We start from the raw sequence: 24,921 nt of genomic DNA, 5'->3' as shown, positions 1-24,921 counted from the left end.
AGATATGTCTGTCTTTGATCTGTTTTGAATAATTGCAGCGCTAGACTTACTGCCTCCCTCTCTCATGTTCAATGAGTCCTGGTTCCAAGAGTCTTGGGCGAGGTGTTCTGCCAAGTGTGCTCCCCAGCCTGTGGTGCTGGCAGATATAGATATATAGGTGTGTGTGTGTGTGTGTGTGTGTGTGTGTGTGTGTGTGTGTGTGTGTGTGTGTGTGTGTGTGTGTGTGCCACCATTGCAGCAACGATTTGATCTCTTGTGGGATTGTGACCCAGGACTCCCACTGAGCCAAAATGAAGTTCTGTAGCAGTACCTTGTCCTGTGGTAGAAGGCGCTTTGTTTCTCTTGAGTCTAGCACATACCCTAGGTCAGTGATGGAGAACCTTGGCACCCCAGATGTTTTGGAACTACATTTCCCATGATGATGCTCATGCACCCTGCAGTGTAGTTGAGCATCATGGGAAAAGAGTTCCAAAATGCCTGGGGTGCCAAGGTTCACCATCACTGCCCTAGGTAGTTTACTCTGACATATTATCCATCCTAATTCCTTTAAAAAGTTGGAGACTTGACTGGAGGTTGGCTGCCAAGTTCTCTTTTGTGCTGGTGAAAAAGGAGGTCGTCCAGATATGGTAAGACTATTTTTTTTTTTTTTTTTTTAAATAAACATTTTTATACTCCTATACCTTCTAGTCTTAAGCCCTTTAGTGCCTCTGTCAGTATTTTGGTGAATATTCTGGGTGCTGACGAAACTCCAAAGGGCAAGGAGGTGTACTGGAAGTGCAGGGTAGCCTTTGGACCCTGTATTGTGAATCTTAGAAACTTGTGGTGGTCTCTGTATCGGTATGTGCAGGTAGCCATCCTGCAAGCCTATCGTGGCCATAAAAGCCCCTGGTGGTAGTAGGTTCCTTACTGAGTAGATTGATTCCATCTGAAATTTTTGGCATTTTATCATTTTCTTGTGGGGTTCAAAATGAGTGATAAGAAATATGCAAAGAATTATAGGTGATAGATATTTGCCTTGTTCCTTATATGTACTTTGTGTAGCTAAAAAGGGTGCTGGCTTATTGTTTATGCAACTTTATTAAGTCCTGACCAAGGCCTGGGGCAATACTTAAGAAACTAGCAGATATTAGGAAAGCTTGTGAAAGCACTTTGGCAATGAAGCCGACAATGCACCATGAGTCACCAGTGTGCCTTAGCCAATAGCAGGTTGCCAAATACTACTATAAAATGACTGTGTACATATTTCCTGGTGTGATTTTGCTGTGGATCTTCTGCTGGAAGGGTCCCTCATCCGTTTGTACTGTACATCTAATAAATCTGTCTTCTAATCAAAATGACCGGAGTTGACTGATCAGTAAGAGGAATGGAATTTTACTGACAATGAGCCTGTACTTCCCGGAGAGGTTTTTTCTGGCAAATGTGTGAGTAAATACCCTCATCTATTTCGTCTTGTGGAATCACTAATGACGTTCTGTGTCTTTTTTTAACATATGAAGACATTGCGTTAGTAGGTTTTATAGGGATGACAGGAATCCCTCTGTTTTCTCTCTGGGGAGTGCCGTCAAGTATCTGGTTGTTGGGGTGTTAAAGCGTATCCCATAGAATGTTCCACCGTGTGGAGGACAAACTTATTTGAGGCGACTTCCCCCCCCACCTGCTGGGCATCATTGTTTTTGGTGTTGTCCCTGGGAGGCTTAAGGCTGAAGTTTTCCCTAGTCTTCCTCCTTTGAAAGGACCATCTTACGGTTTTCGCTTTGTTGTAGCCTTTTTTTTCTGCTGACCAAAAGGCGTTTCGCTTTTCTTTTACTGCGGGAACTCCTTTTTTCTATCTGCTAACCTGTCTAGTACCTGTTCCAAAAAGGTCGCCTGTGAAAGGGATACCACAATTTGTTTTTGGAGGCGCCGTCCCCTTTAAGCCATAGTGCCCTCCTGGATGAATTGATAAAGGCTGTTGTCCTTGCTGTAATTTTAATTACCTCAGCTGATGCGTCTGCTACGAAGGCTGCTGCCTGCGTCAGGGTGGGCATGGTTTTTAGTATCTGTTCTGGGGGGGGGGGTCTCCTAGGAGTCCTTGCAGTTGGTTTAGCCAAAGCAGCAGGGTACCTGTGCATGTGGATGCAATAGTGGGATTGAGGTTCACTGCCCCTGCTTCCCATGCCTTTTAGTAACGATTCAGCTTTTTTATCCATGAGATCTTTTAGCATGCTGGAGTCTTCAAAACGAGAGGTCTGACTTGTTTGCTATTCTTGACAGTTATGTGTCTACCATAGGGCATTTAGCCCAGGATTAAGTGTCTTTAGCAAATGGGTACCTGCTTTTTGTTGAAGGTGTAAAAAAGTATTTTTTCAGGTTCTTCACATTCCTTCTTAATATTTTTTAATGTTTGGTGTACAGGGAATGCCCTAGGCTTTTATACATCTTGTGTAGTGACGGCGCTGGCTTTCGTTTTTATCTCTAGTGTATCCGTTATTGCCCTCAGTTTCTCTGTCCCCTCTGTTGGGAAGAGTAACCTTTGAGGGTCTTCCTCTTCATCCTAAGCCTATGTTGGAGTCAGAGGACGGAGGTTACTGCCAAGTGCTTCTTTGGTCGGGGTTTGCAAGTTTTTTCTATTGCTGTGCGCAAGGGGTTAAACGTGTCCCACATTTCTTTTGAAAGTTGACAAATTCTTTAACTGGTTCCAGCTCATGCAGATTTACTGCAGCACAATGACCTCCCTGATGTCATGGCTCTGAACTAGCTGTCCCTGAATGTTCAGGGTACGAAATCAAGGTTTTTAAATGCCTCCAAAAACAAAAAGTAGACATTGCATGCCTGCAGCAAACCCACTTCTTTTGTGCCAAATATTTTCACGCTCTGTACCCGCAAGTCTATCGGTCTGACTAAGCAAAGAGGCGTGCTTATTGCTCTTCACAAAATAGGTTACCTTCAGTTGCAGCGGGCAGATGACAGACCCAAAGACAGCAGATACCACCTGTTACAGGGTACTATTCAGGGCACGGAAATTACCATACCGACATACTATGCCCCAAATATAAATCCAGGGCCCTTTCTGACCCCCGTTTGCTCCTTGTTAAAAGCGCACCAGAAGGGCACTCTTTTTGGCAGGAGACTCCAATGTGACTCCGAACCCTGCTCTTGTCCTGATGCTAAAAAGTTTACACACACTTCCTGCAAAGTCATGACCTGGTGAACGTCTGGAGAGAGCTCCATCCCCTGGGCAGGGACTACACTCATTAATCGCAATTGATCATAGGTTTGTGTCCAGGAAACAGCTTCCTGTAATTGCATCAGCCTCTATATATTAGCGGCTCCATGGTTGGCCCATGACCCTGTTCTGGTTGTTTGCCACTCTGCAAACGACAACATTTCCTCTGGGTCATGAATGACTCCCTTCTATCTTTCAAGAAGATACTAGCAGATATTAAATCTGTTGACTACTTTAGGTCTTAAATATCAGTTCTGTTTGTTCCCCTGTGACCCTATGGGAGGCATACAAAGCGGTCCTTAGGGAACAGGTTATTAAACTGGCATCAAAGTGCAAGAGGGCTTATGGACTCGGTGAACCCTGGAGAGACGATAGGAATCATGATCGATGACTTAAGCAAACTTCTACTCCTGCCAATCGAAACTACTAGGCCAAGCCCGTACGGAATTGGACTTATGATTGATGGATGAGACGGAACGCACACTTCTCTGGGCTTGTCAGAAGTGGTACGCCAAGGCGGATAAACCCAACAAACAGTTGGCCAATAGGTTGCCGTCTTCTCTCCAGGCCATAACCCCATTACCTTATGCACTCGCCATAATATCCTCACAGGCAACCCCATGCGGTTCCTGGGCGAATTTCAACATTGCCTCACCACTCCATTTGCCCCCTAGCCAGTTCTCCACCCAGAGCTTGGACACCTGTCTGGATGGCCTAACACTACTCCACTTACCTGAAACCCACACATCGTTAATGGACCGAGACAGAGGCCTCCGAAGTTTTACAATGTATTAAAGAACTGAAAGTGGGCAAGAGACTGGGCCCCAGATGGCTTTACGGCACTTTTCTATAGGAAAATGGCTGACATTGTAGCCCCCCATTTAAGGACCATGTTTAAATCTGTAAAAGATGTTCAAACTTTTACTTCAACCCTCCTGACCGCCAATATAGTGATTCCTAAACCTGACTGGGACCATTCCTTAAGGACCAATTTTAGGCCGATCTCCCTTAGAGACCTGAAAATGTTAAAAATTCTGCCCAGCCGCTTGAACCCCTTTTTACCACATCTGATTTAAAAAGATCAGATGGCCTTTGTCTAGAGAGGACAGGCAGGAGACGCCATTAGACGGCTGCTTCAAATCCAACATATACTATATCAGGGGTTGACAAATTTGCTTGGAATCTAGGAGCCAGGTCCGTGACGGCGATCCGGACCTGTCCCTGGCCTGACATGGGGACGAGTGAGGGGAAGATAGCAGCGCCGTCGCCGCCCCCCCCCCCCCCCGTCTCCAAGTCATTGCCCATAGCTCTTAGAGGGACATTTTTTTTTTTTTTCAAATGACAATTTTTTTTTCAATTGCATTTTAGTGTAAATATGTGATCCGAGGTCTCTTTGACCCCAGATCTCATATTTAAGAGGACCTGTCATGCTTTTTCTATTACAAGGGATTTTTACATTCCTTGTAATAATAAAAGTGACAACATTTTTTTTAAAAGAACAGTGGAAAAAAAAAAAAAAAAAAAAAAAAAAGTAAAAATAAGCAGAAAAAATAATTTTTAAACGCGCCCTGTCCTGCCCGCATATAAAATCGGTGTTCGAACCACACATAGGAGGTAGCGCCGTGATCGGTAGAGCGAGAGCAATAATTCTAGCCCCAGACCTCCTCTGTAACTCAAAACGTGCAACCTGTAGAATTTTTTTAAACGTCGCCTATGGAGATTTTAAAGGGTAAAAGTTTATCGCCATTCCATGAGCGGGTGCAATTTTGAAGCATGACATGTTTGGTATCAATTTACTCGGCGTAACATTATCTTTCACAATATAAAAAATAATTGGGCTAACTTTACTGTTGTCTTATTTTTTTAATAACTAAATTATTTTTCCCAACAAAAGTGCGCTTGTAAGTCCGCTGCACAAATACGGTGTGACAGACAGTATTGCAACGACCACCATTTTATTCTCTAGGGTGTTAGAATAAAAAATATATATAATGTTTAGGGGGTTCTAAATAAAGGGAAGAAGAGGCAGGTTATATAAAACAGTCATTAGCATTGCTGGTTTGTCATACCAACGGCGACCACAAGAGGGCGCCAGATTCCATAAGGAATCATAGGACCGCAGAAGGCCTCAAAGCCGCGGCCTAAATTTTCGGCCGCCGGCGGAACGGCCCGACGCGATCACGCTGGGGGGGTCCACAGAGACAGGATACCCCCAGCTGTGCTGCCCCAGGCGCGAGGTCGCTATTTCTAGTCGCCAATGCGACCTGGCGCCCAGGTTTTGTCGAGCCCTGTACTATATAGCAGATCCTTGGTGATCTTATCTCTCAACATGACTAAAGCCTTTGACACCTTGTCTTGGCCTTACTCGATGAGGGTACATCACCACTATGGTTTTGGAACCTCATTTTTGAGATGGATCTCAGCATCAGACGACTCCACAGGCCAAGGTCAAGTACTACGGTTTTGAATTGACTTTTTCCCCCCATGGGGGAGGGGGGGGGGAACCAGGCAAGGCTGCCCACTCTCCGCACTTCCATTTATCCTAGCATTAGAGCCCTTAGCGGAGGCAATATGTTCCCTCCTAGACATAACAGGAGTAGATGTAGCGGAACCTCATACAATTAAGATATCCCGATGTCCCCAACTAACCCCTGCATCGCCTCAATTCCGTTTGCCTCCCTGTCCTGGCTCCCTCACACAAACACTGTCCTGACATGTTTGGGTCTTGCCTGTCACATTCTATCCGCTTGTGGGACTCGAATACTCCCAATTTCTCCTCATCTTCCCTTACTTAGCCTCCGCCATTGCCCTTTGTTTCCACCAGGCTGTGATAACCCACAACAGTTCTCTTGGTGGACTAAGTTTTTGATATCCATTTATTCATCCCCACTAGGATAAGTGCATTTGATATGCTGTATTCCTAAAATGATCCTCCACTCCGTGAACATTATAGCTTCGCCACTTCCTACAACAGCTCATCAAGTCCTGACCTACTCCATACATCTTGACCCCTTTTGAAAGCCTTTGTAGATCCCGGCCTCAATTTCTTTAGTCTACGCAGCAATAATCTCCTAAAAAAATAAAAAAATAAAAAACAGCCCTGATCAAACCTTACCACCTCCAGTGGGAAGCCGAACTGGAGAGGCCACTGGATCCAGAGGACTGGCAGGTCATGACTATTGCTCTGTCCAAATGCTCCAAAAAATGTTCTAATTTTGGAGAATGCATATAAAATACTATATAGATTAGAGGACGACCGATATGGGTTTTTCTCTGGCCGATGCCGATATTTAGAAATCGCGGCGGCCAATATATGATGCCGATTTTTTTTTTTTTTAACCCCCTTATATTATTAATAAAATCTAAGTTAGACACCTTTCACACTGGGGCGTTTTTGGGCTAAAAATAGCACCTGTAAAATTGCCTTCAAAGTGGCTCCCCTGCAGTCTGTGTGAAAGCCTGAGCACTTTCACAATGAGGCGATGCACTGGCAGGACGTTTAAAAAAAAAAAAAAAACAAACACACAAAAACCTGCAAGCAGCATCTTTGGAGCATGCAAACCGTTCCTCCACCACTCCTGCCCAATGAAATGAATGGGCACCACTGCTGAAGTGAATGCAATGCAATTTGGCAGCAGCACTTCACAAGCGCATTTCACCCCTTCCTCGGCCACTAGCTAGGTTATAAGTGCCCCACTAGCAGCCAAATAGTGGCGCTAAAATGAAGGTAAAGCACAGCTAAAACTAGCAGCGTTTTACCGTCAACGCCTGCCCGCTCCAGTGTGAAAGCAGCCTTAAGTAATAAGTGAAACAGAAAATGTCTTACATTAAACAAAACAAACCTTCAATCAGTTCACTTGTATGTATAATTTTAGATATAAAAAAAAAAAAAAAAAAAAAAAAAAAAAACTATATTAAGTACACAAAAACAGGTACTCAAAACTTTTGGACGAAAAAAAGGGCTAACTTTACAGTTTTTTTTTTTAAATCTGTATTTTTTTCCCAAAAAATTGCGTTTGAAAGACCTCTGCGCAAATACTGCATCACATAAAATATGGCAACAACCTATTTTATTCCCTAGGGCAGTGATGGCGAACCTTGGCACTCCAGATGTTTTGGAACTACATTTCCCATGATGCTCTACTACACTGCAGAGTGCATGAGCATCATGGGAAATGTAGTTCCAAAACATCTGGGGTGCCAAGGTTCGCCATCACTGCCCTAGGGTCTCTGCTAAAATTGTGATTATAAGTGATTTTCTAGCAGAAAATTCAGGATGTTTACATGTGAGCAACAAGTGTCAGAAAAGATTTAGTCTTTAACCACTTCAATACAGGGCACTTAAACACCTTCCTGCCCAGACCAAATTTTGAGCTTTCGGCGCTGTCGCACTTTGAATGACAATTGCGCGGTCATGCTACACTGTACCCAAATGAAATTTTTTATCATTTTTTCCCCACAAATAGAGCTTTCTTTTGGTGGTATTTGATCACCTCTACGGTTTTTATTTTTTGCGCTACAAATTTGAAAAAAATATTTTGTTTCAGTTTCAAAACTTTGTAAATAAGTACGTTTTCTCCTTCACTGATGGGCACTCATAGGCAGCATTGGTGTTATACTGTACTAATGGATGCCAAACAATAATGCATGCCAATCAGTGATGCCCATTGTGGGCACTGATTGGCATCCATTATGGGCACTGATTAGCATCCATTATGCTGACTGGCATCCCTGGTGGTCTAGCGAGGATTACCTTTTCCCTGGTGGTCTGGTGGCGTCCCTGGTGGTCCAGTGTGGGCATCCTCGGGGGGGGGGGGGGGGGATGTGCTGATAATCGATCAGCACAGACCCCCCGTCAGAGGAGCAGCCGATCGGCTCTCCTCTACTCGTGTCTGACAGACGCGAGTGAGGAAAAGCCGATCACCGGCTCTTCCCATTTACACTGATCAGCCGTGATTGGACACGGCTGATCGGAGACTCTTTACCGAGATCGTAGTTGCCGGGTGTCAGACTGACACCCCGTAACAACGATCGCCGCGATGCGTGCCCCCGGGGGCGCGCAGCGGCTCATAATCCTGAGGACGTCATATGACGTCCGATCAGGATTATGCAACCACTTTGCCACCGTCAATTGCCTATAGGGCGGGCGGCAAGTGGTTAAACTGAGAACTCCTACACAGGGGAGTTCAGTCCATTGAAGAAGAAACATTGCATCTCTGATCTTTTCTTGGCAGACTGCCCAGAGAGGAAAGTGGCTTCACTGATTTCTTCAAGCAACTTACATTGACTTCTATTACAGAAGTCTTTTGTAAATCACGCTGAACATATAAAAACAGACTTTTTATCAGCACAATTGGCCGAAGCCAATTAAAAAAATGCCTATAATATAGATGGTATTATACCCCGGTTAGATTGGCTTGTATTATTCCAACTTATTCCCTTTGTTGCTTCTGGGGATACTCTCAAGAAGGCACCATGTCACACCTGGTGGACATGTCCAGGAGCATTAGATTATGGGTCAGAGTCTATGCCCTTCTCCACACCTCATTTCATACCAATCTGAAAAGGGACGCTTATGTCCCAATTATAGGACTACATCGGTTTACTGAAACTTGACTATAGCAAGAGCTTGGAAGACACCCATACTTGTATGAACAGCATTATGCAAAACGAAAAGCTGACAGCCATACTTTCAGACCCTCATGATAAATTCCTTAGGATCTGGCAGCCTTGGGTCACCTACATACAACCTACCAGATTTGATTCTACGCTCCTATCAATCCAATACCTGCCCCCCCCCCCCCCACCCAGCGGATCCCCCTTTCCTTCTTACTCCTACCCTCTATTGCTCTCCTGGTCTGTCACCCCCCCCTTACTTTTTTTATTTTTTTTATTTTTTTAATACATATCCATCTCCTCAGGCCACCAGTCTCAAACCTGGCTGACATTGTTATTTTTCAGCATTGTTAATGTTATATTGTATACCCACCATATCTCTTTAGAATAGGTGCTTTGATAATATGCTGCATGCAAAAACCCCATGATGGCTTTTGTAGCTACACTCTAAGCAGCGTGTTCCAGGATACTGTAGCTCTAGGAGGGGATACTTAGCCCCCCAATCGTTCTACCTTATGGATCTGAACATATCAATGCACTCCTTTTGCTCATGGTATTTTATGTTAATCTCCTATGTGACCATAGATGTGATGAGCTGTTCTGTTGAACCAAATAATAAAACCCTTTGTACAAGGAAATACAGCAGCTTACATCTCTATCGAGTTTTACTACAGGAGAAATTAGTGTTCATACCCTTTTAGTGAACCCAAGCCAAACAATGGTAAATTTCAGTATGTGTATATAAAAATTCTCAGCATACAATAAATTATAAATACTAGTTATGGCACCAACTATATATTGTACCCTTTACTAAACCGGACAATATTTTATTTCATATTTATGGCAAATTTCTGCTACTCCTGCACATTTAACAGTTTTACAGCCGACAGGGGATTGTCGTGCCGTATACATTTATTCTCACTGGCTGGTGAAAAAAAAAAAAAAGACTTGATGCCAAAGTTATTAATATTCCTGAAAACATAATGGCTATAGGAAGGCCAGTACTTTCTAGTGAAAATCAATTCTAGCTATAGTCCATACAGGTAAATGCAGCTAGGCACTAAGCCAACACCATTCAACACACACATAAATACACATACACACTCGGTGAACTACAATAAATGACGTAGAATACATCTATTGTTAGTATTTACCAGATACTTTCATTTCCTCTCTCTCCTCTGGATTTATGGTTTCCAAAGCCTGATTAACAGCACACTCCAAGGTCTGTGACGAGTCCTAAAAAATGAGAAAATACCAATTTATAAAACCAGAAAAAAAAAAAAAAAAAAAAAAAAAAAAATTTGCCAGCAGTTTGGCTTTAAAAGCGATTGTAAACCCCTCGCATATACCCATTGAAATGACTTGACTCAGGTGCTACACAGATGAAAAATCCTCCTACACAAGTTGTACCCATTTATCTACAGCTATCTGTCCCGTACATCCTTCTACAACACAACGATGAAAGTATTTTTCTCAGCTGCAGAAAGCAGGGATCTGACCACACACACACACACACACACACACACACAGCAGAGCTGGTGCACAGAGCAGAGTGTAATCCGAGAGCCTATATGAGAAAAATTACACACCCCTTCTCCACAGGCTTAGAGAAACCGAGCCAGAGTCATCTGGTTTGTGCTGGGGCTATAGCTCCTGGGAGGCAGTGGGGTAGGCTTAAACTATTAATAGTGAGTCATGCAGATAGAGAGATTAGAAAGGAATCAGACTTGGTGCCTTGGATTCAGCTTAGTATACACTATAGTGGGATATGCCTTGTTCAATTCTTCATGTCTGAGGTTTACAACCACTTTTTTAAAAAAAAAAATTTTTTATAACAACCTGTAAAATCCCTTTCTAGGAGTACATCATGGGACAGACCCTACGTAATTACTTATGGGTCACCTTCAGGTGTTGACACTGGTATACCCAACACAGGAAGTTTTCCTACCTCCTTACATCCACCTGATACATTCACTCACAAAATGTTATGTGATAAAGACCAAGTTGCGGCCTTGCAGATGTGAGCCATGGAGGCCTGGTGACGCACTGCTCAAGGATCACTAACCGTCCTGGTAGACATACTTATTTGTAGCCCAAATACTGAAATTTGCACTTAAAACTGTAATTTTATAACTTTTAGAAATGCCAGTAAAAACTTGGCTGTGCCAGTAAATTTTGGGCGTCATGTCAGCAAATTTCAATCTGGTAGGTTGGCAACACTGAATGCACGCCAGTTCTCTTCCCTGTAGGATAGAAGCTACTGATTTGATTGACTCCATGCGAAAGGAGCGGATTTTCAGGAATTGATTTAAAGTCCTTAGATCTAGAATCTGACACCATTTGGTTTTGGTACCGTAAACAGGTTTCAATAAGACTCCAAACCTGGCTCACCTGTGGGGATCTGTATGATCACCCCCTGAGTGAATAATCAGTCTAAAGCTTGAAAGATATACTTTTCCCTGGATCTTTGGGAACATTTGATCTCAGAAAAAGAGACGTGGAAACTGACGAAATTCTAGCTTGTATCCTAGAGACACCGTGGAGATAAACCATCTGTCCCGAATTTCCCTTTGCCAGACTTCAGAGTATTTCATAAGTCTTTCCCCCCACCCTGGTGAGGGGGGCGCTTCTTCATGATGAGGCTTTAGTATTCTGCTTTGCAGAGTTGCAGCCCCAGGTCTTTTGTGCTTGGATCTGACCCTGAGGTTTTCCTCTAGAGTCTGACGTCGGAGGCCGTCGCCACTGCCTAGAGACGGATGCCCCTGGTGCAGGAGGAAAAAGTCTGTTTAAATGAAGGACATTTATACCTTCTTTTGACTGGCAAAAGTACTCTTTTTCCACTAGAAATCATTTGGATGTATTTATCGTCAAATAGTTGCTCCCCATGCTTCTTGCAAGGTGCTTCGGTTGACCAATTTTTTAACCAAAGGGTCTTATGCATGTGTACTAGCACAACCGCAAGGCTGGAGGGATGCCTGGTGAATAGAGTCCTTCATAGCGTCTATGGCAAAACAGAATGCCTTTGGTAGTTCGGCCAACTCACGGGCCTGCTGTTTAGGGAGCTCTTTAAGGGCCTCTGGACTGGTCCTTTAGGGACTGACCGATATCAATTGCTGTGACTGCAGGCTGAGTAACGGTCCCTGCCAGGGAAAAAAAGGATTAACAAGAATTCCAACTTTTTATCTGTTGGATCTTTAAGCATTTGTGCATTGTCTACAGGACAAATTAAACTTTTATTCACACTGGAAAAATCGCAGCGTTAACTGACATTTTTGGTGAATTTCTCCTCCATAGGATAGAGAATCGAAAATCTTTGGTGGGAGAAAATGCTTATCTGGACGGTTCACATTCAGCATAAGCTTTTCTAGTATTGCAGGGACAAGAAACAAATGGCAAAGGCTGTAAAGGTTTCAAAAGAACCCAAGGACCCCGTTAGGGGTTGCATGAAAGCGAAGTGAACCATTTCCATAAGGCTTTGTACCTCAGATTGTGAAGCTGAATCAACTGTTTCCTCTGCAGAGTAATAATTGGCTTGTTTTTCCCTCTCATTCGCCTGAGGGTAATACCTCATCCTGTCCCCTTAGTAAAGGGTTTGGAGTGGGGGAGGGGGGATCTATTATACTTCCTATCCCCTTGGATGGAGGATGCCATTAAAGTCGCTAATCTTCCTTCTAAGCCCTGCAGGGCAGAGGAAAATGCATCTTCAGTCACGTATACAGTGGCTGAAGTGTGAGAAGCAGTTGTACCACCAATTGTTTCCAATGGCTCACCCTGGTTTGCCATGTCTGGAATCTCCGGAGAGGATGACAGTGTGGAGGCCTGACTGGACTTCCCGGCACCTGGGAGGTGGAACTTTTGGTACCTTTGTGGTAGTTCTGGAAGTCATAGTGCCAAGCACAAAAGCAGGGGCACTCAAGAGGGGGGGGGGGGGGGGGGGGGAAACACAAACGCCACCATAAGAATCAGCTTTTGGTACTGAACAACAATTTCCTGTACTAGAAATGCCTGTATACACTGCTCCCCAGCGCTCGTATTCTCTAGTGCAGGGGGTCAGGAACCTATGGCTCATGAGCAAGATGTGGCTCTTGATGGCTACAGCTGGCTCTCGCCTCTCAATCCACGGATCGCGTGGTGTGCCGATCCACGGATTGAGCCCATAGGAAAAGTCGCAGCTTCGGCCTAGCTCCGGAGCTGCAGCCATCATGGTATACCCGGCGGCGGCCTAGGTGAGCAGTGCACTGACATCACCACCACCTTATCTGCTCCTGGATCTGCCTGCTAGTGGTAAGCAAGCAGAGTCAGACGTGGGGGAGATGTGCATTTTACAGAGGGGGAGACATGGATATTACAGTGGGGGTGGGGGTTTGACAACATTACAGTTATAATCAATGGATTAATAAAAAAATAAAATAAAAAAACCCACACAACATTAAGACCAACCTACGATCATGTTTAATGGATGGAAGTCTCAACGCCTGCATGAACGTTAACCTCACCACGTATCAACCAGACTACAAAGCCATCAGCACAACCATGCAGAACCAGAAGTGGCATTAACGGTAAGAAGTACTTTATTCATCATTGGTTAGCAACAGCATAACTTTATTAAAAATAATTCAGAGGTCAGGTCGCCACCGTATTTCTTTGTTCTGTGATTTATCTCTTAAAGAACACCCGATTGTTTAATTTAGAGACTTATTGTACTTTAAAAGTGTTGGTCTTACACATTTACTTGTATTCAGTTTTAAACATGTTGTATGGCTCTCACGAATTTACATTTTAAAATATGGCATTCATGGCCCTCAGCCAAAAAGGTTCCCTACCCCTGCGCTAGCGTGTCAGACCTTCTCTCCTTCATTACTGATCTGAGGGAATCTGTCCTTTTAAAAGCCTCAGGTGAGCTTGACCTGCCATTTGTCAGTGCTTCCGCCATGCGTGTGCGCCATGTGCTCTACGACGACACTACATCCCGCAAACAGCGCCGCCTGTTTACCACGCCCCTCTAATCCTCGCCGCTCCCTCCTTTTTAAAAAATAAATAAAAATAATCTAGTTCACGCGCCAACGGCATTCAGGTCTGCAAACGCAGACCCGAAGAGGAAGAGGCTGCGAGCATCACCTGATAACTAGCAAGAGTGGAAAATCGCTGTAGACAGCGGTGCCTGTCTTATTGCAAATATCTCCTAAACCGTGTATCAGTGGCGTACTAAGTGTGGGGCGGGGGTGTGTGAAGAGATTCTCTGCAGCTCTTATTATGTAACCTCAACATCCCAAACTGCAAGATGCAGCTGAGGAGAACTACAAGTCCCAACATACCGGGCTGTGTGGGCTACAGTTCTCCTCTGCTGAGCAAAGCAGCTTTGTATGCTTGGACTTTTAGTCCTCCGTAGTGCAGCCTTGCATGCTGGGACTTGTAGGCCTCCGTAGTACAGTGCAGCCTTGCATGCTGGGACTTGTAGGCCTCCGTAGTACAGTGCAGCCTTGCATGCTGGGACTTGTAGGCCTCCGTAGTACAGTGCAGCCTTGCATGCTGGGACTTGTAGGCCTCCGTAGTACAGTGCAGTGCAGCCTTGCATGCTGGGAGGTGTGGTCCTCCTCAGTAGTACAGTGCATGCTGGGACTTGTAGTCCTCCTCTGTAATGCAGTGCAGCCTTGCATACTGGGACTTGTAGTCCCCTTCTATAGTGCAGTGCAGCCTTGCATGCTGGGACCTGTGGCCCTCTATAATGCAGTGCTGCCTTGCATGCTGGGATTTGTGGCCCTCCTCTGTAGTACAGTGCATGCTGGGACTTGTAGCCCTCCTCTAATGCATTGCAGCCTTGCATGCTGGGATATGTAGTCCTCTTATTTGGTGGGGTCTACACTGAAGATGGGGGGTCTGTACTGTAGGGGGTCTGTGTAACATGCAGGGGTCCAGAGCTGTGAGGGGCTGTGTAATGTAAAGGGATGCAGAGGTAAAGGGTGCTGTGTAATGTAAAGGGGTCCAGAAGTGCAGTTGTGCAGAGGGGGGGGGGGGGTACAAAGTAGTGACAAAAAGATATTGAAGGATGCAGAGGTATGCAGGGGGCAAAGTGAGGTGTTTTTACATTTTAAGGTGGGGGGGGGGGGGGGTGCCAGGCATAGGATCCGACCCGGGTGCCAAATGCTCTAGTTACGCCGCTGCCGTGTATGTTTAAGAGATATTTCTTGGACCTACAGGTAAGCCTTAATCTAGGCTTACCTGTAGGTCAAAGTGGTCTGTAAGGGTTTACAATCACTTTAAGGCATAGAATGTTTGATATATAGAAGAAAAGGCATGGGTGGACTTTTCACCGTTCCTAGGTTTCTTCCCTTACCTTTTCCTCACTGCAGATACTGCTGAAACAGACAGATCCAAAAACTTAACCAATCACGGCGGGCTGCGTTAGTAAACCTTGAAAGACCGGTTCCCTTAATAGGAGTTACACTCCTTTAGACCTGTATAGCACCCCTCTGGACAACTTTAGTTAACGTAGCAAGACCAAAAAAAAAAAAAGCGCCTGGTTCCTAGGTTCCAGCCCTCCAACAGAAGTGTTACAGGCAAAACCTTGCGCTATGTGAGGCTCGGGTACCATCCTGTGGCCTCAGTGGCTTGGATGGAACCAGCTGTGGCAGTTATTTAACTCCAGCATGAACCCCCTGGAGCTCCTCAGAGCACATCTTCACTTGTGACCAACACCTTAGACACTAATGAAAAAAAACTGAGGTACTCCTGGAAGGAGGAGGGGTTATATAGGGGATTGAACTTTCTGTATTGGGTATACCACTAAAAACCTGAAGGTGGCCCATAATCTATTAAGTAATTACTTAGGCTTTGTGTCCCATGATGTATGATAAAAGGTAAATTAAGTAGGTTCTCACACTTTAGTGTTCGCTGGATAGCAAAAAAATAAAAATATTGATAAATCTCTCTCCATCATCTCTACACATGTGTTTAGACTGTACCCATCCATTCCCACCACATGTTGGAGGTGCATGGAAGATAAGGTCTCCCCTTCTACATTTTCGGTGGTAACCCCACCAAACATCAGCATTTTGGCAGAAGGTATTTCTCCCCTACAATGCTAGGTGTATCTCCAATATTCATGCCTCTCCTGGAACACACACACACACACACACTCAGTGCGCCGTAGACAGCGGTGCCTGTCTTCAGGCAAATATCTCCTAAACTGTGTAGGTTTAGGTGATAATTCTTGGACCTAAAAAGGTAAGCCTTAATCTAGGCTTACCTGTAGGTCAAAGTGTGTTGTAAGGGTTTACAACCACTTTAAACATGGAATATACAAGCACTACATTTTAAACATTTTTCTTTTTGTAATGTACCATGCCTGGGTGATTTTCACAAAAAATTAAATAAAAATTTACGATTCGAACTAAAAAAAAAACAAAAAAAAAAAAAAACACATTTTTTCTTCTATTATATTAACCAACCACTTAACAATTGGCCCATAGCCGATTAACGGCCTCCCAGAATTCAGCTCTGGGGCGCGCACTCGAAAGCATCCATGACCATCGCGGCCGTTTACTCTGTCAAATGACGGAGCAATCACTTGTAAACAAACCAGCATCATGTTAGGACGCTGATTCCTCCCTCTCCCTACCGATCGGTACAGCGGAGGGGGAAGAGATCGGTGTCAGCAGCGCTGTGGGTTGCATCTGCAGTGCCAACATCGCTGCTCACCAAAATTTAACACCTTAATTCCCGCCCATACCCTGCCATTTATTTTTATTTATTTCAGGCTTCCCAGCCTAGAGGTGAGATGCGGGGGTCTTATTGACCCTATATCTCACTGTAAAGAGGACCTGTCATGCCTATTACAAGGGATGTTTACATTCTTTGCAATAGGAATAAAAGTGATCAAAAAAAAAATAAAAAAATAAAATAAAACACGTCAAACTAAAATAAAGTAAAATGAATAAAAAAAAAAAATTTTTTTTAAAGCGCCCATCCCCATGTGCTCGCATGCAAAAGCGAATGCCTATGTAATTCCCGCCAACATATGAAAACGATGTTCAAACCACACATGTGAGACATCACTGCGAGCAATCATTTTGGCCCTAGACCTCTAACTCAAGACATGTAACCAGTAAAAAAAAATAAAAAAATTTTAAGCGTCGCCTATGGGGATTTTAAAGTAGCGATGTTTGGCACTATTCCACGAGCGTGTGCAATTTTGAAGGGTGACATTATAGGTATCCATTTACTCAGCGCAACTTCATCTTTCACATTATGCAAAACTTTACCGTTTTGTTTTATTTTTAAGCACAAAATTTATATTTTATTTTTTGAGAAAAAAAAAAAAAACGCGTTCGAAAAATTGCTGCTTTTTACATGTAGGAAAGATGTCAGAATTGGCCTGGGTGCTCCAGAACGCCTGATGGCGCTCCCTGCATGTTCGGCCTCTGTATGTGGCCACGCTGTGTAAAAGTCTCGCACATGTGGTATCGCCATACTCGGGAGTAATAGCAGAATGTGTTTTGGGGTGTAATTTGTTGTATGCATATGCTTTGTGTGAAAAATAACCTGATATGACAATTTTGTGAAAAAAAAAAAAAAAAAATCTTAATATTGCAGAGTTGTAGAAAAAATGACAACCTCAAAAACCTCCTCATGCCTCTTACTAAATACCTTGGAATGTCTTCTTTCCAAAAAGGGGTCATTTGGGGAGTATTTGTACTTTTCTGGCATGTTAGGGTCTCAAGAAATGAGCCGTCAGTCCTTCGGGAGTGATCAATTTTCAGATATTGGCACCATAGCTTGTGGACTCTAACTTTCACAAAAAACAAATATTCACCAATTTGTACTTATTTTTACCAAATATATGTAGTAGTATAAAATTTGGGCCGAAATATATTAAGAAAAATTACTAATCTGCTAAATTTTATAACAGAAATCAGAATTTTCGGTCTTTTTTCTTTTATAGCACAAAAAATAAACCCCAGCGGTGATTAAATACCAAAAGAAATCTCTATTTGTGTGAAAAAGGACAAAAATTTCATATGGGTACAGTGTTGCATGACTGAGTAATGGTCATTCAAAATGTGAAAGCACCGAAAGCTGAAAATTGGTCTGGTTATTAAGGGTGTTAAAGTGCCCAGTGGTCAAGGGGTTAAAAAGTGCACTACAACCTAAAAATTGCAATAGCAAACCCTCTAACTGAAAACAGTGTGCAAAAAAGATTAACCACTTGCCGACCAGCGCACGACGATGTACGTCGACAGAATGGCACGGGGAGGCAAAGGGGCGTACATGTACGTCCCTTTAAATTTGCCGCCCTGCCATCGGGAGCACGACGCCGGCGGCGCGCTCCCGCGCTGGTCGGGGACCCCCCCCCCCCCCCCCCCGAGTCTGGTCGCGGGACCCGCGGACTCGATCGCCGCGGGCATCCCCGCGATCGTCTCACGGAGCGGCCGAATGAAGAAATGCCATTGTAAACATTTCTCCATTCTGCCTAGCAACTAGTGATGCTGATCTCTGCTCCATGTGATTGGAGCAGAGATCAGTGTTCACTAAATGAAAGCCCAACCCCACCACAGTTAGTAACACACCCCTAGGAACACTTAACCCCTACACTGCCACCCACTGGTTAAACCCTTCACTGCCAGTGTCATTTACACAGGAATCACTGCATTTATATAGCAGCGATTACTGTATAAATGACAATGGTCCCAAAAATGTGTAAAAAATGTCAGATGGGTCCCCCACAATGTCGCAGTCACAAAAAAAAAAAAAAAAAAAAAAAAAAAAAAAAAAAAAAAAAAATCGCTGATTGCCGCCATTACTAGTAAAAAAATAAATAAAAAATTCTTAATAAAAATGCTATAAAACTATCCTTATTTTGTAAACGCTATAACTTTTGCGCAAACCAATCATTTTTACCAAAAATATGTAGAATACGTATGGGCCTAAACTGAGGGAAAATTTTTATTTTTTTTTTTTATATTTTTTTGGGGGATATTTATTATAACAAAAAGTAAAAAATAATGCGTTTTTTTCAAAATTGTCACTCTATTTTTGTTTATAGCACAAAAAATAAAAACCGCAGGGGTGATCAAATACCACCAAAAGAAAGCTCTATTTGTGGGAAAAAAAGGACGTCAATTTTGTTTGGGAGCCATGTTGCACGACCGCGCAATTATCAGTTAAAGCGACGCAGTGCCGAATTGCAAAAAGTGGTCTGGTCTTTGACCAGCAAAATGGTCCGGTCTGAAAGTGTTTAAACATCCAAATTTATACCGTTTTTGGATTGAGGTTTTTTTACTGACATTTTGGAAGAAAAGTGGTATTTAAGCAATTGAGACATAATTTACTAAAGTGTTCATAGCCTAGACAGCAAAGATTGACATTCCTTTGTGCACGATTCTTAATAATCCAAATGTAAGCTATTTAACTGCTAGGAACTGTTAAATCACAGCTGCGGGCAGGATTAAGGAGAGGCAGCGGCTTGGGTCTAGTTTGTGACTAGGCCAGGATAGCGGGCGGCTGACAGTTCAACTTCTCCATTGCACACGGTCACACTGGAGAGGCTAGGGGACACAGGAGGGTTGTATGTGAGGGCAACAACAGGAGGATTGCGCTGGTGGGGAGCTCAGAGCCTCAGACACAGTGCATGTTTGCTCCCAGTGTCAAGTGCCACTCCGAATACACCCCCTGCTATGGAAACGCTGAAGGGGGAGAGAAAAGAAAAAAAATAAATAAATAAATAAAAAAAAAGGTTCAAATCTAAACTCAACGCGATTCAAGATTAAAATAGATTTTTTTCCCCAGCCCTAACCATGCCCCTATATTACCAATTTGAAAACTGGTATTGTTAAAAATACGTGACTGGATCCATAAGAACTCTTTTAAAAAAGATATTAAAAGCATGAGGGCTAGATCTGACCCCTGAGAAACCTGACTGTTCAATAGTGGAACAGAACTGTCATTACATAATTTTAGTAGCATGACTTGTGCAACTTCGTAAAACATTTTCCTTAAAGCTTGAGAACAATTTTCAGTGGCAATGTCAATTAATTCATGACCTAAATAGTGATTACAGTGGAAGATTAATAATCTTTCGAGCTAATACACATTGACAAGGCATGTCTGAGTAAAAATAACTGTCTGGGTTGAAACAATGGCCTGGTACATACCAGCTATCCATCACCGCAGACAGGCTCTCAACATACTTCAACTACAAGACAAATCTGTTTTACAAGTAGAAAATACACTGCAATATAGCTGTGATGTGGGGGGTACAAAATGTAAAATCCTGAAGGGCCATACTATATTTTTTAAGACCCTATTCTTGCCGAAAAACGTTTCAACTAAAAGCCAAAGAAGACACCAATTGTTGCCTGGTACCCAATTGTTATATAGTGCAGCATACCAGTACTTAGATGTGGAGGCTGCATTTTTTACTTTAAGACAAACAATTTTTATCAATAAAGAAAACTGGTTAATCTTGCCAGAAATGCAGCGTTTTTGTCAATTCTTGTGTGCTGAATTAACAGCATTAGCAATATAGCCTTGCAAAAGAAAAGAAAACCATCAACTCAATTATGCATTGGAGGTACAACGTCCCTAAATTGTAGACTCGCCAATAAAGGTGCAGTCTCAGAGACTTGAAGCTATGACAAAACGAAAAATACAGAAAGAGACCCCTGAAAAAAGTCACAAGAGGACCAAAGCAGCTTATATAAGAAAAAAAGATTTATTGCAGTTAGTTTACAAGGACACAAAAACTAGGTAGGTACCCACCACCAACACCTAGACTCCATATTAAAATAAAAGACAATGTTGTCTGTGTTAAAGCAGCTGCATCATGTCACACACACCAAAATAGGATTAAATACTAGGGCTGCAACTAACGATTATTTTCATAAGCGATTAGTTGGCCGATTATTGTTTCGATTAATCGGTTAATAACCTTAAAGAAAAGTGGGTCAAATAGACGTTCATTTTCAACCACATTGACAGGAAAATTTGGAAATAGAAAACTTCTCGGTCAAAGGAATTTTCAGAAAGTGGATGTGGTTTTTGTCAGAAATTAAGTGAAAATTTTCAAACAAAATTCTTTCATTCAGCAAATGTACAAAGATTTTTCATCTGGATATTCTCACCTGAAAATTGATCGGTGTGGCCAGCATAAAGCTCGGTACACACCTATGCAGTTTTTGCTTTTGATCTGTTTCTGCAGTGCGTTTTGATTTTCGTGCATGCGATTTTACTGCAATTTGTGTTTTTTTTTGGGCAGATTAAAAAACACAAATTGCTGCAAAAACGCTTTACATGCTTTTCTGCAGCTTCTACATTGAAGTATATTGGACCAAAACAAAAAAAAAAAGCACCGTTTTGCGTTAAAAGTCCCCTACCCTTTCCAAATATGCAGCGGCTGACAAAAGCACAGATATGAACGTGTCCCATAGGAAACCATGTAAATGAACTGTAGTGCGTTTCCGCAAAAAACAAACAAATAGATGAGAACCAGGCCTAAAATGTGTAGTAACATAATGGGGTTAAAAAGACAAAAATTAGCCCTTTATAGTACAAAAAAAGCAGATAACTACTGGAAGGGGTTCATTTTTTTTACCGTAGAACAGTGAAAGTAATATTTACAGCAGTGATTATATTTTTGTACTATAAAGGGCTCATTTTAGTTTTTTTTTTTTTTTTTAACACCCTTAGGTTACTGGCCGATTAATCGATGAAAATAGTAATTGATTAATTTCATAATCAATTAATCAATTGGTTGTTTCAGCCCTATTAAATACCATGTACAGGAGTGGAAGTTAGCATCCTTGATAAAACCCATGTGATTGGGCGAAACATGTCGGTCATGACACCGTGGCAGTGGCATTTTTTACGTCATGGATGACCATGTCACATCAGCGCAACACACCTTGAGGAAAGGAGCCATACGCGTCTAAACGCCTCAATGCCACAGCGCACCAGGCAGACCTACACTGATACTCTCTGGACTTCTACTTGGCAATAGAGTATCCCGAATGACTGCAACTGGGCAGCAAGACTCTCCTACAGTCTGAACTTTACGGAGACACCTGGGACACTTGTCAGCCAACAGACTCCTGCTTAATGGTCGGGTGAGTGAACCATTGGTCCTTCACAGCCTACACCACCGACTGCCTACAATCAATCTAGGCTTCTCAGTGGCACTGGCTCTATAGCAGGGATATGCAATTAGTGGACCTCCAGCTGTTGCAAAACTACAAGTCCCATCATGCCTCTGGGTGTCAGAGTCTCGCCAAGCCTTATGGGACTTTTAGTTCTGCAACAGCTGGAGGTCCGCTAATTGCATAGACCTGCTCTATAGGGTGGGGACACGCTGGCCAATTGAGGCTGGATATGCACGTGCCCTGATAGTGCGTGACACCTGGACGTACGTGCCTACTTAACCACCACCTCCTGTACTTGGTATTTAATCCTATTTTGGTGTATGACACAAGGCAGCCGCCTTTACACAGACAACATTGTCTTATTTTAATATAGAAAAAAATAAAAATATAAAAAAATAATAAACTGCTTAGGTCTAAAAAAAAAAAAAAAAAAAAAAAGGGCCGCAGCTCAAAGTGGGATACACACACCAATCGTAAAAATAAGGGCTCAGGAGCGGTGCACAGGCACCATTAAATAACTAAATTAATGTAAATTAAAAGGCATCACAAAAAAAATAGATTAAATATTGGAATAGATGACTCTAAATCCGTAAATTACTCTGATCGAGCGACACTAAATTTGCTTAAGAAATGACTTAAAGGCAACAGTCCATCAAAAACTGCAGATATGGGTCCTATGTATACGTTCTTATGACACCACAGTGATTCCACACGAAACACAGCAAGCAAGTCCCCGTCAGAGAAGTGAACGCGCTTACCAGACGGTAAAACAAAACAAAGCTTTAATTATGAACCATCCGTATCGTTACTGGTACACCGGAACTTATCGATCGACTTTCCACCGGTAACTACAGCAACACTTTAATCACACAGGATCCCCAATCCCAAACAGATAATGCACTAATAATAGCTCAAAGAGAGGAGGAAGCCCTCAGTGTAAAACCGATTTGGATATTTTATTAATACAAGTAAACATTTCACTTACAAAGCTTGCATCAGAAATCGCATATAAGAACACTCAGAAAAGCTGGCCGGCATTCGTTCGGGAGCCTGTTCTCCCCTTGTATGGCGTGGTTGCGTCACTACGTGCCTTCCCAGACGAGTATAGTCAGAGGACGTTGTCAATGAGGACCCCTGAGAAACCTGACAACTTCATCAATAACAAAACCTGTCTGGGAAGGCACGCAGTGACGTCACACAAGGGGAGGACGGGATCCCAAACTAATGCCGGCCGGCTTTTCTGACTGTTTATTTATATACTTATATGCGATTTCTGATGCAAGCTTTGTAAGTGCAATGTTTGTTTTAATAAAATATCCAAATCGGTTTTACACTATGAGGGCTTACTCCTCTTTGAGCTATTAGTGCATTATCTATTTGGGATTGGGGATCCTGTGTGATTAAAGTGACCATGTAGTTACCGGTGGAAGGTCGATGGATAAGTTGCGGTGTACCAGTAACGATACGGATGGTTCACAATTAAAGCTTCATTCATTTTACCGTCTGGTAAGCGCATTCACTTCTCAGTGACGGGCAGTTGCTTGCTGCGTTTCGTGTGGAATCACCGTGTCATAAGAACTCATACATAGGACACATATCCGCAGTTTTTCATGGACTGTTGCCTTAAAGTAATTTCTTAAGCAAAATTTAGTGTCAATCAATGAGTAATTTGAGGATTTAGCGTCATCTATTCCATTATTTAATCAATTTGTGTGATGTATTTTAATTTACATTAATTTGGTTATTTAATGGTGCCTGTGCGCAGCTCCTGAGCCCTTGTTTTAATATAGAGTCTAGGTGGTGGGTACCTAGTTTTTGTGTCCTTGTAAACTGTGCAATAATGTTTCCCCTATATAAGCAGCTTGGTCCTCCTCTGACTTTCAGGGGTCCCTTTCACCTGTATTTTTAGGGTTTGTTTTTTCAAGACAAAGGGAAGAAGGAGGCTACATTGCTAAGACTCATCAGTCCACATGTAAAGCGGCTGTAGAAAGGCAAAAATTAGGGATGCACCGAAATGTCAGCCGAAAATGGCCTTTCCGCCAGTTTGCTGAAAGAGAAACATGGCAGAAAATGGGGCAGAAAATGGGGCAGGGCTCCTCCTCCCCCCACCCCTGGGGCCCAACCATCATGGGGTTGCGTCCCATAGAGAGGAGAGCTGGCGCTGCCTGGTTAGATCGCCGGGATCATAACAGCTTTAATTTCAATAGCTGTGCGTTCCTTCCCACTCGCCGTCCCATACAGCCCCCTCCCCCATGTCCGGGAAACTTTGATAGAAGGATCACCTGTCCAGTCCTGGGACTGGTGATCTGCCCATCAAAGTGCCTGGACAAGGGTGAGGGGCTATATGTGATGGCACGTGGCGGGGAACACAAAGCTATTGAAACGAAAGTTGTTACGTTCCCGGCACTCTAACCAGGCAGTGGCAGCTCTGTCTTCCCCTGCACAGGCTGGCTGCACTGGGGACACAGGCTGGCTGCATTAATCTCCGACACCATGTCCTTAATCCCTGACCATCTCCTGTATAAAAATAATTTAAAAATAAAAAAAATACGTTTCGGTACTGGAGTTATTTTCAGTATCGGTTTTGGCACCAAAAAAACCCATTCGGTGCACCCCTAGGCAAAACATGTCTGAACTCTAACCCGTCGACAGAACACTTAGACCTGCCAAAATTCTTGTCCAATGCCAGCAGTTGTGCATATGCAATACTTTGAGCCTTTCTTCTGCTGCACAGCAGGGGAAAGAACCCATCTTTGTGGGATTTTTACAAAAAGTTAAGCGAAGAAGAATTTACAAAAGCTTGAAAATTATGTCATCAGTATAAATTAGTGGCCTGCTTATTGACACTGTAGGCCAGGCTCACACGAATCGACGTGCTGTAGTGCCAACTTGTTTTTTTTACATGTTTAAAAACATGTTAACACACCCTCCAAGAGATTTTTTTTAAAGCTTCAGGACAAAGTT

At 43.1% G+C, this 24,921-nt stretch overlaps 1 protein-coding gene across 1 annotated transcript in view; it reads right to left on the bottom strand.

Moving 5' to 3' along the window:
• Nucleotides 1–24,921, bottom strand: part of GCLM (glutamate-cysteine ligase modifier subunit) — a 71,126-nt gene that overhangs the window by 26,992 nt on the left and 19,213 nt on the right. The window contains exon 3 of the mRNA XM_077452890.1: nt 9,976–10,060. Coding sequence (XP_077309016.1) covers nt 9,976–10,060 — 85 coding nt within the window. The remainder of the gene's footprint in view (nt 1–9,975; nt 10,061–24,921) is intronic.

The sequence above is a fragment of the Lithobates pipiens genome, unplaced genomic scaffold, assembly GCF_037356315.1.
Source record: "Lithobates pipiens isolate NorthernLeopardFrog02 unplaced genomic scaffold, aLitPip1_a1.2 Scaffold_23, whole genome shotgun sequence".
Taxonomy (NCBI): domain Eukaryota; kingdom Metazoa; phylum Chordata; class Amphibia; order Anura; family Ranidae; genus Lithobates; species Lithobates pipiens.
This window is presented reverse-complemented; position numbering and strand designations above follow the sequence as displayed.